At 48.5% G+C, this 15120-nt stretch overlaps 1 protein-coding gene across 1 annotated transcript in view; it reads right to left on the minus strand.

Moving 5' to 3' along the window:
• The window catches only part of LOC146197376 (neprilysin-1-like), a 25699-nt gene extending 12058 nt beyond the window's left edge, over positions 1 to 13641 (minus strand). The window contains exons 1-4 of the mRNA XM_084597179.1: positions 13489 to 13641; positions 7613 to 7737; positions 7126 to 7247; positions 5891 to 5935 (exon numbers count right to left, since the gene is read on the minus strand). Of these exons, the coding sequence (XP_084453305.1) occupies positions 5891 to 5935; positions 7126 to 7247; positions 7613 to 7737; positions 13489 to 13641 (445 nt within the window). The remainder of the gene's footprint in view (positions 1 to 5890; positions 5936 to 7125; positions 7248 to 7612; positions 7738 to 13488) is intronic.
• Positions 13642 to 15120: the final 1479 nt, after the last annotated feature.

Below are 15120 nucleotides of genomic sequence, written 5' to 3' on the forward strand. Positions count from 1 at the left end.
GAAGCATCGCCCCTCTGGCCTCGGTGGGCACTACCACGCGGTGGCCCCAGTACATGAGCAGATGACTGACAGTCAACTAATCTCTTCTGTGAGCAGACTTTGAAAGCAACCTTCTGTCTCGCCAGGCGCTGCGGCCAGCCTCCCTCTCTCCATTTTCGCACTTTGGTTAACCCATTGTCTTTCGAAGCCAATATTGCTAGCTGTGTGGTCGAAATCACGCCATCGTTGAGGCTCTCCGCAAGAAGAACGTACTCACATTCGTAGAATTCCGTGTCTTCGGGTAGTGTCCATGTGTTTACTGGAAGCCAGCTGAGCGCGTCGGCTGGAACGTTATCCTTGCCCTCCTTGTGGTAGATTTTTTTAACTGTAGGCATTCAAGATCCGGGCTCAGCGCTGGATCCGGCCCGCAGCAATGACAGGGTCGGGCTTGTCATGATGGAAGAGGCCTACGAGGTGCCTACGAGGTGCCTGTGGTCTGTTAAGTGTGTTGTGGTCTGTTAGTAAACACCAACGCAAGGACTTCCCGTTCTAACTCTGAATAGTTTCGCTCATCTTCGGTGAGTATGCGGGAGCGGGACCCAATCGGGCGTAATGCACCCTGGCCCATATATCATGCGACAGCACCGCGCAGATTCCAATGCCATGCATCACGTTCGGGTATTAGTGGCTTGTCGCCGATAAAATTGGCTAGCCATTAGCTTCTTTGAGCAGCACTGTTTAACTTGTCAAAGGTCCTCTGCTGGTGGTAGGCCCATCGCCATTTGGCATTGGTGCGGAGAATCTCGTATAGCGGCTCCATCACCGAGGACGCTTTCTTGAGGAACTTGTGATAATAAGCGACCAGTTCTAAGAATGACCGCAGTTCAGCTGTGGTTCGCGGCTTGTGGACTTTGAGAAGTGCATCAATGTTTTCTGTCTTCGGCTGCTCCCCATGCGCTCCGATTCGGTGACCCAGGAAGTCAACTTCAGGCTGTCGAAATTTGTATTTGTCTTGGTGCAAACACACTCCCGAATCTTGGAACCGCTGCATCACTTTGCGAAGGATGGTGCACACCTTCGTTTCTTCTGCAATGTTGACGTCATCTAGATAGACTTGCACACCTGGTAAATCTTGCAGTATTGCCTCCATGCCTCTGAAACAATACCGGTGCCGATGAAACCCCGAATGGTAGTCGAGGGAAACAGAAAAGCCCCTTCTGTATGTTCACGGTTTTAAGCAGCTGAATTTCTGTCCAAAGGAAGCTGGTTGTACGCGTCGCGCGGATGTCGATGGTAGTAAAAACATCTTCCCCGTTTAAAGTAGCCAGTATATCACCCACGCGGGGAAGGGGATACTGCGCAGTATGACAAGCTTGATTGACTGTGACCTTGAAATTCCCGCAAAGCCTTATGCTGTCGTTGCATTTGACTACCGGAACTATGGGCGCAGCCCATTCGGAGTGCGAGACAGGTGTAAGAACGCCCCTTTCTACTAGTCGATTAATTTCCTCGGCTACTTGTGAACCTAACGCATACGGCACTTGAGGCGCTTTGCAAAACTTTGCGATAGCGGCTTCTTTTAGATGAAGATGGGCTGGCGGAACTTTGATGAGGCCCAGATGTGACTCAAACACCTCACGAAATTATACGAGCAGGGCACGGACGTCAATGTTGTCTCCTGAACCTGTGGTGCAGGGCTCACCTTCGGTTGACACGTTGCAAACTGGTACATCTAGTAGGTTGAAAGCTTTGATGAGATCGCGGCCGCAGAGGTTCGGCCCTTTGCGACCCAGGACGGTCAAGGTGCTGGCGACGGTACGTCATCCTAAAGAAACCTTCAGCCTCAACTGCCCGAGCACCGGAAATCCCCCAGAAACCTGTTAACTTTAACGAAGAGTCTTGAAGCTTAGGCCAGGCAGCCCGATGTTTTGTATAGGTTGCCCACGTGATTATTGAAACGGACGACCCCGTGTCGAGCTGCATGGTGATCGGAACTCCGTCCCAGTCCAACGTACACACGAGTAGCTTGACTGTACCGAGGGCCCCAACGTAATCTTCCACAGCGCCAAGCATGAACTAGCCATCGGTATCGGCGTTGCAGGTGCTGCCGTCTCGGCACCAGCACTCTGACGGCTTGGGGTGGTGGTGCTCTTTGCGTAGTAGGCAGCTTATCTGCGCGACGGAAGCAGGCCCTTGCAAGGTACCCACGTTGGCGGTACTTGTAGAATACAGCAGAGCGGAAGCGGCATGCTCTGAGCTGCCCCCTTCGCTTTCACACCTGAAGCACGACATTTGGTACCCCTTCCGCAGTGCGCTTTTCCTTGCCACCCCATACACGTCTTCGTCTGACTTGGCCCCGCTTATTCGTTTTAGAGCGCAGCTCTTTGGCGCTCGTTCCTGGGTTTCGCGTCGGCGTCGGCCTCGTAACCAGCGCCTCCCCACTTTCATCCCCCCAGTTCGAGCCGGCGCTTGGCAACCGAAGCCTCGCAGGAAGCGCGGAGCAGCCGCAGAACACAAGGAAAGGAAGGGGGTTTGGGGGGGGGGGGGGGGAAGGGCCGCCGGAGGAAGCGCTAGCAGCGACTGTCTGATGTCGCTGCCGCCGCTAGCGAGTCAAGACAACGTGACCGCGTAGATAATAATAATAATTGGTTCACAGGAAGGGAAAGGCACAGTATCTGTCACACGAGTTTGTGGACACCTGAACCGCGCCGTAAGGGAAGGGAGGAAGGTGGGAGTTAAAGTGTAAAGAGAGAAAGAGGAGCCGTAGTGGAGGGCTACGGAGTAATTTCGACCACTTGGGGATTTTTAACGTGCGCTGACATCGCACAGTACACGGACGCCTCTTCGTTTCGCCTCCATCGAAACGCAGCCGCCGAGGTCGGGTTCGAACCCGGGTATTCCGGACAGTAGTCGGGCGTCTTACCACTGTACCACCCCGGCGGGGCATGACCGCGTAGGAAAACTGATTTATTTTTTATAGGAAGGGAAAGGCGCAGTAACTGTCTCACTTGTTTTCTGTGGACACCGCAACCAAGCCGTAAGGAAAGGGAGGAAGGCGAGAGTGAAAGTGGAAAGAGAGAAAGAGGAGTCGTAGTGGAGGGCTACGGAGTAATTTCGACCACCTGGGGATCTTTAACGTGCGCTGACATCGCACAGCACACGGACGCCTCTTCGTATCCCGTTCCTCTCGCTCGTAACGCGTCCCAAGGCTGTGACAACCTCGCGAGGCACTTGTATAGATCTCGTCTTTGAGAATCAAGCATTGGTGTACTAAGTCGAACATATATCAGTCTATTTCACCGACCACAAAGCTTCCTTCATGACTGTCAAGAACTGTTAGTGGAGTCTTTGTTAAAGGAATACGTGTGAAAAATTAAAAAAAAAGTCTGTGATAGCGCATACATGTGTTGCTCGATTTCTTTGCCTCAATCTATCGAAAAGGTGAAACAGCTTATTTGCTGCGCTCAAATTTCGCATTAGGAAGTAGCGTAATCGTCGGTAATTTCTTTTTCGTTTATATCTGCCAGTTCCGCTGCTACTGCTAATTCTTCGGCCTTGCTTCTGGTAAGGCCTGCCATCGCTAAAAGCTGTCGACGTACACGGGAACTCTTCAACTCACACACTATCCTATCTCGTAGCATTCTGTCCAGATTGTCTCCAAAATTACACGTGTCGGCAACCTGATGAATGGCCACCATAAACTTTTACCTGCTTACCGGGCAACTGGTAGCGCGTGAAAATCTTGCAAGACTGGGCTATCTCGTTAGTTTTCGGCGAGAAATACTGTTGCAACGCAGCTGATGCTGCTGATGCCTGCTGTACTGTGTCTGCTTATGTGCAAAGCGCCAAACGAAAGGCACCGCACGTACGCCTGACATGCGCAGGTGATCTCGCACTGCGAATAATAATAATAATAATAATAATAATAATAATAATAATAATAATAATAATAATAATAATAATAATAATAATAATAATAATAATAATAATATATTATTATTATTATTATTATTATTATTATTATTATTATTATTATTATTATTATTATTATTATTATTATTATTATTATTAATAATATTATTTAATATTATTATTATATTATTATTATTATTATTATTATTATTATTATTATTATTATTATTATTATTATTATTATTATTAGTGCCCGTCTCGGCTGCGGGAGGTGGTCAGTTCGAAACCCACCGCCGGACACCCACCGGTAAAAATGCGTCCCCCGGCCTGGTGCTCGGCTTTTACAGGGGTGTGCGTTTGGGAGAAGCTCCGTAAACCCCGCTGCGCGCCCCTCCTCCGCAGTGGGCCCAAACCCAGTTTCGAACCTCGCAGCCTGCAAAGGTGGTTCTGTTTGTCTTGCAAAGGTACTTCCTTTGACCCTCACCTGAAGTGCTCCCTTAGAGCCTCAGCTGCAGCAGTCCTAAAAAAACAAAACGAAAAACAAAACGAAATAATAATAATAATAATATATTATTATTATTATTATTATTATTATTATTATTATTATTATTATTATTATTATTATTATTATTATTATTATTATTATTATTATTATTATTCGCAGTGCGAGATCACCGCAGTTGTGATTACTGACTACTAGAGACTTGGCTACTGACTAAAATTTGTGACGGATACTGCGCCTTTTCTTGGTGCAGTGGTAAGACGCCCGACTGCTGTGCTGGAGTTCCCGGGTTCGAACCCGACCACGGCGGCTGCGTTTCGATGGAGGCGAAACGAAGTGGCGTCCGTGTGCTGTGCGATGTCAGCGCACGTTAAAGATCCCCAGGTGGTCGAAATTACTCCGTACCCCTCCACTACGGCTCCCCTTTCTCTCTATCCACTTTCACTCCCACCTTAATCCCTTCCCTTACGGCGCGGTTCAGGTGTCCACAGAGCAAGTGTGACAGATACTGCGCCTTTCCCCTCCTATGAACCAACCAACCTTCCCTCTAAACCAATCTAAAACGCCGCTGATGCCTGCTGTACTGAGTCTGCTTCTGTATGCTGTTTGGTGCGGCGTTCGAGGAAGTGCCAAATGAAAGGCGCCGCACGGATGCCTGGATCGAACGACCGGCGGGTCAGCACTGATGACGTCATCATTAATTTCAAGGTACGACATACTGCACCACTGATGACGTCATCATTGATTTCAAGGCAGCACATACCACACCACTGATAACATTATAATTTCAAGGCATGACATACACCACTGATGTCGTTAATTTCAAAGGAAGACATACATCACTGATGACGTCATCAAGTTCAAGGTACGGCATACTGCACTACTAATGTCGTCATTATTAATTTCAAGGCATGACATGCACCACTGATGACAACATCATTATATTTAAGGTACGATATACACCACTGATGACGTCATCAAAATAAAGCGTTACGGACGAACGCAGGACAGCATTTGTGGCCGATTGAAAACTTCCCGTTTGCTGAGAAAATTCTGCTCGCACTAATCTAAGAAAATGCAACCAAATGTCATAGTTACTTTCACGATACCGTGTGTTATTACGGAAAACAGCTGTTCTACCTGCAAATAATTGTAATGTTGATCACGCGAGGGCTATGCAACCTGCATCTCTACGTCACTCTCTTCCCTTGAAACCATCAAGCTGCCGCCATCTGTCGTTAGCGCGTACCACCAACATAAGCTGCGCATGCGCAGTAAGTGCTATCAGTTTGCTTTCAACCAAAGGAGCTGGAAAAAAAGGAGGCGCGCATGTGCGGAGTGGCAGTCTGAGAAAGACAAGTTTAGAAAGAACTTTGTATGACGCGCACGATCGTGGCCGCGAGCATGAGCCACTAAAGGCTTTGGCTTTAAAAAGAGCCGCTGTTAGGATTTATATAAAGTGTACATGGTATACAAAAGTACCTGGTGTATGCTTACCCGCCATTGTCGCATTCTTTTGCAAAATCTTGTTCAAACTGGATGCTGGAGGTGAGAAGGAAAACATCATAGAATAAAATTACGTTTTCTTCTTCTAGGTAGAGAAGAAACTCGCACTCATTAAGCAATCAAGCAGAAAATGTGCCTCTCTATTATTCGTCTGAAGTGTGGGTTAGTGAATTAACATGTGGCGTAGTTTCCAACTAAAGCTGTTCGCAGTGAGGTACTAAAGCAGGACCGTAAAATGAAAGCTTGATACAGTGGCTGTGGTACGAACCAAGTTGTGCCAATAAGTAAAAAAACATGTTTTTTTTTTCTTTCGAAACAATGCAGTCGTTGCTAGCGCCGCGAAGTAGATGTGACACGTATGAACACTGACAAAATGTCCTCTGGTTTGAGGCGAACACCTCGGCTGTGCTGGAAACAATACTAGACACAAGTTCTCCCCCGTAAATATTAATCAGTCATGAGTTGTATCCAATTACGGCTACCCATGCAGCTAAATGATGCACACCCAGGCAGGAAAAAGTATTCTGGCGCGGCGTGCGACTCTTTCTGCGCAGGTATCTTGGAACACGTGCACAAATTGGCGATTTCGCGGAAAAAAAGAACACTACTATGGAAGCGTCCTAAAGGCACACGCTCCTGCTGTTTTGGTCTGATAAGGTCGCGCTAAGTTTCACGACAGAAAAAAAAGAGAGTCGTTACACGCTTTTCTTTGAGACCCCCTCTGCCGTCCGTAGGATATTTCCTGCGGCACTTTGTGAGTCCATTTGCTGCAGAACTCTGTTGAAACCTTAAGTTCTTGCTACAACGGGTGTAGTTTGTGAGCCAGTAGTTATTTTGCGTTCTTGATTCGAGCAACTTCAAAGCAAGGGACAAGAACAAATCAGTAAACTATTGGTGATCTTTATTCCGAATCAGTACAGACGTTTTAGACTACAGGACTAGCAAAAGTACATGCTCCGAGACAGAAAAATACAGTTGTCGCATCGAAATGAATATCCACTCGTGATCGTGATTCACGGAAACAAGGTGACCGGCATTAAGACAGGGTATTATGCACCTTAGTCGGCTATTGCGATGAATAGCTTTATGACATGTGAAGAGCCTGCACTACGTTTGTCGCTTTCGAATAATAATTGTTTCGATTCACACGTTCGCACATGCTAAATGAACTAAATGTCAGTTTGTGCGTTCTTCTGGTCAGTAGAGCGCATGCGGACTGGACGCACTTCTGTTGGCGATGATGACGCAGGCGACGCCCAGCAGCACGAGGAAGGCGACCGAGAGCACCACGACGCTCGACTTGAGCACCACCTTCGGAAGGCCAGCCTCGTGGGACAGTCCGCGGGTGCTGCGCCGGAGAAACTCCTCTCGCACCTCAACAAACATGGCACAGGCGAGGCCGGCCGCAGAGGCCTCGACACTGAACAGTCTAGCTGCGCTGCTTCCGAAAAGGGTTTTTTCTAAAGAAAGCCACGCATGCCGAGAACGCTAGCGCTGTTTGCTATGTTTCGACTGCTGTTATACAACAGTATTCAAACTGTCGGAGTGGGGGACACTATACACAGTGTGGATTGTACTCTTGGTGTAACTGTTTACAGGCGTGGTTTACGTGTGCAGTGCAAAGCAATAACCATTAACTTGAATCTGCAGCTCCAGATTTCACGACATGAAAGACGTTTTCCGGACAGTGTTGCAACTGCATAAGACCACAACCTGGCGTTCAAGACGGCGGGGTCGACCGTGGCGGTGGTGCCTTCGATTCTGCTCGGAGGCCCGTACACAGGAACTCTCTGGAAGACTGGATGCTGGACCTGTGCCGCCGTGTCGTTGTAGAACACCTGGACGCACATGGTGTGTGCTGTCATAAGAGTGTATACATGCTAGAAATATCAGCCCAGCACGACTGATTTTGAATATAGCGTTTAATGTCTCGAGGCGACTCAGGCTACGAGAGGCACTGTGTTTAAATGCCCCGGAAAAATTTAGGCTACCTGAGGATCATTAACGTGCTCTAAAACTACGTACTGTGAGAAAAAGTAATGGAGAGACTCTTCAAAGATCCCAATCTTGCCACATAGCATATGGGGCGGCACTTGACAATCAACTCCTGGTGTCGAGACCAGCACAGTGATCGTCACATAAGCAGTAGTACGTAGTTATCCAGCACCGGCTCACTAGCCAAGTGCCTAGCTACTGAGGCAACGCGGCGGGTAAGACACTGCCAAAGACACCGAAGGTATAGATCAAGTAGCGAAGGCAGTATGTTGAAAAGTTTGCCTATGAATTTTACAGTTGTTCTCATTTTTTTCCCCCAGATTCCCTTTAGTCTTACCCTCCCTTTATTTTTTTGTTTTTCGCTGCCCATTACCGCGAAAAGCGAGGCTGAAATGTGAAAGCCGAGTTCTGACAAACACAGCGTATATGTCGGTCTAACAAAAAAACCGCGCACAGATAAGGATCTGCTTTGAGTTCAACGTCCAACGCGCTGCGCTGCAACGTGGTATCCATTCGTGGTAAGTGAACACTGTTCAGTAAAGCGTTGAGAATTAACTGCCGCCGAGAGAGGCAGAGTTTTGTATTTTATGCGAAGCATATTAACGTAGGATGGATGGATGGATGGATGGAATATAGGAGCATCCCCTTTGAAACGGGGTGGTAGCAGTAGCTATCATGCTCATTTTTCTCCTTATATCTTAATTATTGATTTAGAATGGTTAACTAAACCACCATTCTATTTATTAAATTTTGTTCCTACATTACGAACATTATGTCACTTCTCTGCTTTTAAGCCACCAATCTTCCAGTCGTTTTTTGCTAGTTTCCACCGCCGGTTTATTCACCCGGCCACTGTTATCTCTAAAGCCCAGAGCTTCAGGAACAGTGATTGCGCCTGCACCAACTTCCGGATAGGTACCATTACATTCGAGTATAATATGGTCAATTGTTTCACTGGAGTTTCCACATACAGCACATGCGTCATCTCCATTGTTAAATTTCTTTTTGTAGCTGCGTGTTCTAAGGCACTCTGATCTAGCTTCAGGTTTCGGGCCTTCGCGCGACGCCCGGCGGTGGCCACCATTGACCCTGAAGTGGGGTCACGTGACATGACGTCACGTGATGACGTCACACCGGCTGCAGATGGGGCCTCATATCGCGCCGTCGGTCGCCTCCCGGCGGTGGCCACCATTGACCTTGAAGTGAGATCACATGATGTGACGTCAGGTGATGACGTCACACCGGCTGCAGATGGGGCCTCATATCGCGCCGTCGGACGTCGCCCGGCGGAGGCCTCCACGCTTCGGTTCGCGCCGTCGCCAAGGTATATGTACAATGGTAGCGAAGGTTCCATAGGCTCCCATTGGTCCAAAAAATGGCGGCTCATGGGCACCGCCATATTGGGGGGCAACTACGTATGAGTGACGTTGAATGACGTCACGCATACGTATGTTTCTAGCGCGAATTTTAAAGTGGTCTTTTTAAAGAACCCGCCTTTTCAAGCCGGTATCTCATGAAGGTTGCCTTTCAGTGCGCACCAACCTTTTCCAGTCAAATGTGCTCGAGTTGCTGCTAGTTATGGCCTTGCTAATGTGCAATTCGGAACCCAATGAAAGTTACTGGCAAAGAAGGCAGCATAGAAAGGCAGCAACACTTTCAGACGCTGGCTTATCTTGGCTGGCTAAGAATGCAATCATGCATGATTCGTAGGGGAAACCTTTGTGGAAATACTGGTGCTACTACTTTTCAGTACAAGGTATGATGCACAAAGCACAGGCTCAAGTGCACAGTTTGCAATACAGTGTACGGCAAGTATGGTTTTCATATTCATGGTTTATTACAGCAACCAAACAAATACAAGGATAAAGCACACCAACAAAAAATACACCTCACAGGCAGCTCAAGCAGTAGTTTCTTTAAGCTGGCTATTCATCTTAATGGTCACAGTGCGGATAGAAAAAAGCCCTGCAGTTCCACGAACGTTGCCAGGTAGGAAATTGAAAAGCATAGAAGACAGTGCTGCTTCAATTGAGGCAAGCATGACATGACATAAGTAGGCGCATCAACACGGGTCGCAGCTTTTTTGACGACAGATACGCAGACGGTTCGAAGTGCTTGAAAAAAAACCCCGCAAGTCTCGCAGCTGCCATGGTGTCTTCTTCTCCAGGCTGGCGTTGTGGTAGCACCCACGCTCACGCTCGGCACCTGGACGTGATGCAACGTGCACGTTATTCACAATTGCGCCGTAAGGAATACTGCATACTCCAAACGCCAATGCGTCATTCCTGTCAATGCTAACTGCAGTACATTATATTTCCATTATATCTGAACTATGGTAGTAAATGCTCGCCCCAAGCTCTCAGCGCCTAAGAGTGCGGTTACGTACGCTCGTCCTCATGGCATGCGGGTAGCTATACTTTTCTATGGTTAAGATTGACGAGAATGAAGTGCGTTTAAAGTTACCCTAACGGTCATGCATATGCAGGATAGCAATAAGAAGACAGGCAGTAACTCCTGAGTGAATTCAGTTAAAGCACCCTCAAGGCCGCGCATATACACGTGGCTGAATTTTGATACTACCAGTTGCGAGGGTCAAATTGGCTTCGCGGTGTTGGAAAACTATACAGTGTTGTGCTCAGACTTGTCAGGCAGCACAATTGGTTTTAAATTGGCCTTCCGGTCAGTGGCATGCGCGTGGTTGCTCCTGAGAGCCCGGTATCAAGTTAACGCTGGTGATAGCCGGCTGCATGAAACTCACCATAAATCAGACAAATGGTGGGCCTGGGGGGCCTCCTTCGCACAGCTCAGCACTTAAAGTGTGTGCCCTGTAGTGTATTACATAAATATCACCGAAAAAATGAAGCCACGTGCGCACGAACTGGTTACAGAAACAGAAGCCCAAACAAACAGAAACAGAAGAAACAGCCCAACGAAAGCATTCCGAGCATACCTAGAGCAGACGCCTTGTAGCAGACGACACTGACAACAGCTCACCTGTGAAAGTCCAGCGGGAAGCGGTGTAGCTTGACACCGACGCCACTGTCCATGCTGTCGCAATGTGCCACGGCGCATCGTTTCTTCACACGCCGCAAGCTCATCTTGAAATAAAGCGCTAAGCGCTTCAAAAGAACAGCGCGAAGCGTGCAAAGACGGAAAAAGACTTCGCACTGGCCGCACGTCGAAGGAAACGACAAAAACCGAGAAAACTGCCGCAGCGGTGCGGCGGGGTGCAAATTTTACAAAACGGTGACAGAGACGCGACGCGCAAGGACGACGAAAACTTCGCAAAAGGGGCATTTCGAGACTGGCGATAAGAAACCGCTTCGTGAGCTCCCGCGGCCACTGTGGCTGGGTGCCGAAACAAGGCCTGCAAAGTAAAGCTGCAAATGCACCGCACACTCATCAACAGGGGGCGTAACAAGAACGTTGCAAAAAATTAAAAATGGGGAGTAATATTTTGCTAAAATAGTTTACCTATTTTATAAAACGTGGCATTAAAATGTGTATTTCTTTATGTTGTTTTATAGCGTTTTTATTTGTGCTTTTGAATTTCATTATCTAAATGTTTTGGCCCCCCCAAAGTGGCTGTGCTGCTGTCGCGCTGGACCGTTTTTGGGCCCAGCCTTCGCTACCATTGTACATATACCTTGCCGTCGCGCGCGACGCGGCAGCGGCGCCACCATCGCTGCATCACGTGATATGTGACGTTACGCCAGGGATGAAGCGGCGCGCGCCCGCCGTCGCGTCAGTCTCTGTGCCCGCAACCGCGCCAGCGTCTTTGCGCCGGGCGTGTATGCGGTCAAGATGCCTACGACGATTAACCTAAAACCACGTCTCCGTTACTTAGCCCCATCCACACTGAGGCAGCTGCTTAACATGCTTCGCACCCACTGGGCTTAACCTTGATAAGCCTCCAATTTTTATGTATAAATGACACAAAGTGCGACACGTGGTCTTGCGTACGTACCGCCTTTGCCAAAAGTAACCAGGCTGCTCCGAAGGCTGCCGGAGCAAGCGCGCGGCCGTGTGGCGGCGTTGCGCTCGCTGTGGCTTATCGGTGCTCGTAAGTTCCGAGGGTACAACAGCTGACATAACTTCGCACCCTCACTCTCGCCCGTGGATGATAAAAACTAAGCGCGTATGATGTGCGGGCTGCGGTTTCAGTGGGAAGCCTGGTTGCGCCAAGCGAGGGCGCTCAGTATTGCGACGGGGCTATCGCTCTTCTCGGCAACTGCGGAAAACAGAAAAGCAGGTGATAGTAGACAAGATGAGCTCTAGATGTTCGTTTCTAAGACGAACATGTGCTAGGTTTGCCAGACAGCGTTGCCCTGAAATAAGGGTTCTACGAACGAGAAAGTAATCATGTGCATTTAATGGCTAAGCGTGAGGAAGTTTTCATTATAATTCGTTACTTAAAAGAAAACTTACCCACAAGCAAATGCAATAATTTGTTAGAATCAATCATTGAACTTACTTATACACAGTCTCCTCAAGGGGCTAACACAATTTTTCATGCCTAAAAGAGATATAAGATGGCTTGGAAGGTTTCACAAGCTTTTCCATATATTTGTACTGGAGTCACGGCCCATAAAGTGGCAGTACGCAAGGCACTTTGGAGAAAGCATATTGAAATTTCGGGGTGCGTTATCATTCTTTAATGTGCAGGCGCATCAAAGACGCAGGAAAACGCAATCGTGCTGGTGCGTTTTAACTGCGGATTACAGAAAACAAGCACGTATAACGTATATATAAGCACGTATAACAAGCACGTATAACAAGCACGTATATAGCGAGAAACGCGACTTATATCTGCTTCAGTGCAGTTGCCGAGAAGAGCAAATAGCCCCGTCGCTGTACTGAGCGCCCTCGCTGGACACAGCCAGGCTTCCCACGTGTGAAACCGCAGCCCGCACATCATACGCGCCTAGTTTTTATCATCCAACGGGCGAGCGTGAGGGTGCGAAGTTACGTCAGCTGTTGTACCCTCGGAGCTGGGGAGCACCGATAAGCCACAGAGAGCGCAACGCCGCCACACGGCCGCGCGCTCGCTCCGGCAGCCTTCGGAGCAGCCTGGTTACTTTTCGCAAAGACGGTACGTAGGCAAAGTGCATTGTCCACCGCAGAGCGAAAACGTTCACTCGAAGAAACTGTTGCCATTGCTGCTAAGTGGTGAAAGTAAAATCTTTCACTGTTCAAGCCAATTCGAACCAACATTTTTCTACATAAGGGAGAGCCAGAGTGCTGCGTAAATATATATAGGGCAATGTAGTATGGCATCTGTTTCAGCCTAACAATGATAGAATGTTTCTGCTTGAGATTAAGAAAAAAACTGGTCTTAATCACATCATTTGTAATATTAACGCCAGTAAGGACATTATCATCGTTATTTTATACATTTAGCCGTCATGTCCATTATTCTAAAGTTCACCTTGTCTCCCCTATTTAATTCTCATGACCTTGACTTCCTTTTGAGCCATTTTTCTGCTTCTTTTCGTTCACTGTGAAGCATATATCTTCGTCACTGCCGAATCAGCTTGGCGTTCCACTAAGCGCACATAGTTGTTGTTCTTGTTTGGTAGGGCATGGATGTGTACCTGGTCGGGGATCTTCTGGGGGACGTGCTCTGGAGAGCGGCTGCGGCGGCAGGGCGCGATGCTGACCGAAGACGCAGAGCCGCCGGCAGCGGCTACCATGCGGCGCTGGCCGTGCTTGCTCTCCCGGCTGGTGCTGGGCCGCGCTGGAGGCATCTGCGTAATTTGTGCCCGCATCAACCAGTGGCTGAAACTAGCCGACCAGCGCGTGCCGCGTTGCACGTTGTGTTATGCCTCTACACCGACTGCACATAAGCAATGAGAAACGTGGCCGGAAGAGCTATTGCTGTAAAAAGCAACATGATGGGACGAATTTACGTAAGGATTATTTTACCGCACATTTATTAATGCGTGGGCATTAGAGTACACAATCTGGGGAAGACGAAGTGTAATTAGTACGTGTGAGAGGAAGTTCTAGCAACGCTATGCTACCCCTGGGCCGCGGAGGTCTGAGATTGAACAGGGTTTTTTAGCATATATGACATCATGGACATGCGTATGGCAGGTGGTAGTTGGCAGGTCACATGGTCACACTGATAGGCCGGCGGCTTGTGTGAAGTCACAAGACCGCATGACGTGGCAGGATTTCTTAATGCGTGGGCATTAGAGCACACATCCTGGGGAAGACGAAGTGTAATTAGTACGCGTGAGAGAAAGTTCTAGCAACGCTATGCTACCCCTGGGCCGCGGAGGTCTGAGATTGAGCAGGGTTTTTTAGGATATATGACATCATGGACATGCGTATGGCAGGTGGTAGTTGGCAGGTCACATGGTCACACTGATAGGCCGGCGGCTTGTGTGAAGTCACAAGACCGCATGACGTGGCAGGCTTTCTTAATGCGTGGGCATTAGAGCACACATCCTGGGGAAGACTAAGTGTAATTAGTACGCGTGAGAGGAAGTTCTAGCAACGCTATGCTACCCCTGGGCCGCGGAGGTCTGAGATTGAGCAGGGTTTTTTAGCATATATGACATCATGGACATGCGTATGGCAGGTGGTAGTTGGCAGGTCACATGGTCACACTGATAGGCCGGCGGCTTGTGTGAAGTCACAAGACCGCATGACGTGGCAGGATTTCTTAATGCGTGGGCATTAGAGCACACATCTTGGGGAAGAGGAAGTGTAATTAGTACGCGTGAGAGGAAGTTCTAGCAACGCTATGCTACCCCTGGGCCGCGGAGGTCTGAGATTGAGCAGGGTTTTTTAGCATATATGACATCATGGACATGCGTATGGCAGGTGGTAGTTGGCAGGTCACATGGTCACACTGATAGGCCGGCGGCTTGAGTGAAACCACAAGACCGCATGACGTGGCAGGATTTCTTAATGCGTGGGCATTAGAGCACACATCTTGGGGAAGACGAAGTGTAATTAGTACGCGTGAGAGGAAGTTCTAGCAACGCTATGCTACCCCTGGGTCGCGGAGGTCTGATATTGAGCAGGGTTTTTTAGCATATATGACATCATGGACATGCGTATGGCAGGTGGTAGTTGGCAGGTCACATGGTCACACTGATAGGCCGGCGGCTTGTGTGAAGTCACAAGACGTGGCAGGATTTCTAATGCGTGGGCATTAGAGCACACATCCTGGGGAAGACGAAGTGTAATTAGTACGCGTGAGAGGAAGTTCTAGC

Source organism: Amblyomma maculatum, chromosome 3 (genome assembly GCF_055883805.1).
Source record: "Amblyomma maculatum isolate TAMU_Amacu chromosome 3, ASM5588380v1, whole genome shotgun sequence".
Taxonomy (NCBI): domain Eukaryota; kingdom Metazoa; phylum Arthropoda; class Arachnida; order Ixodida; family Ixodidae; genus Amblyomma; species Amblyomma maculatum.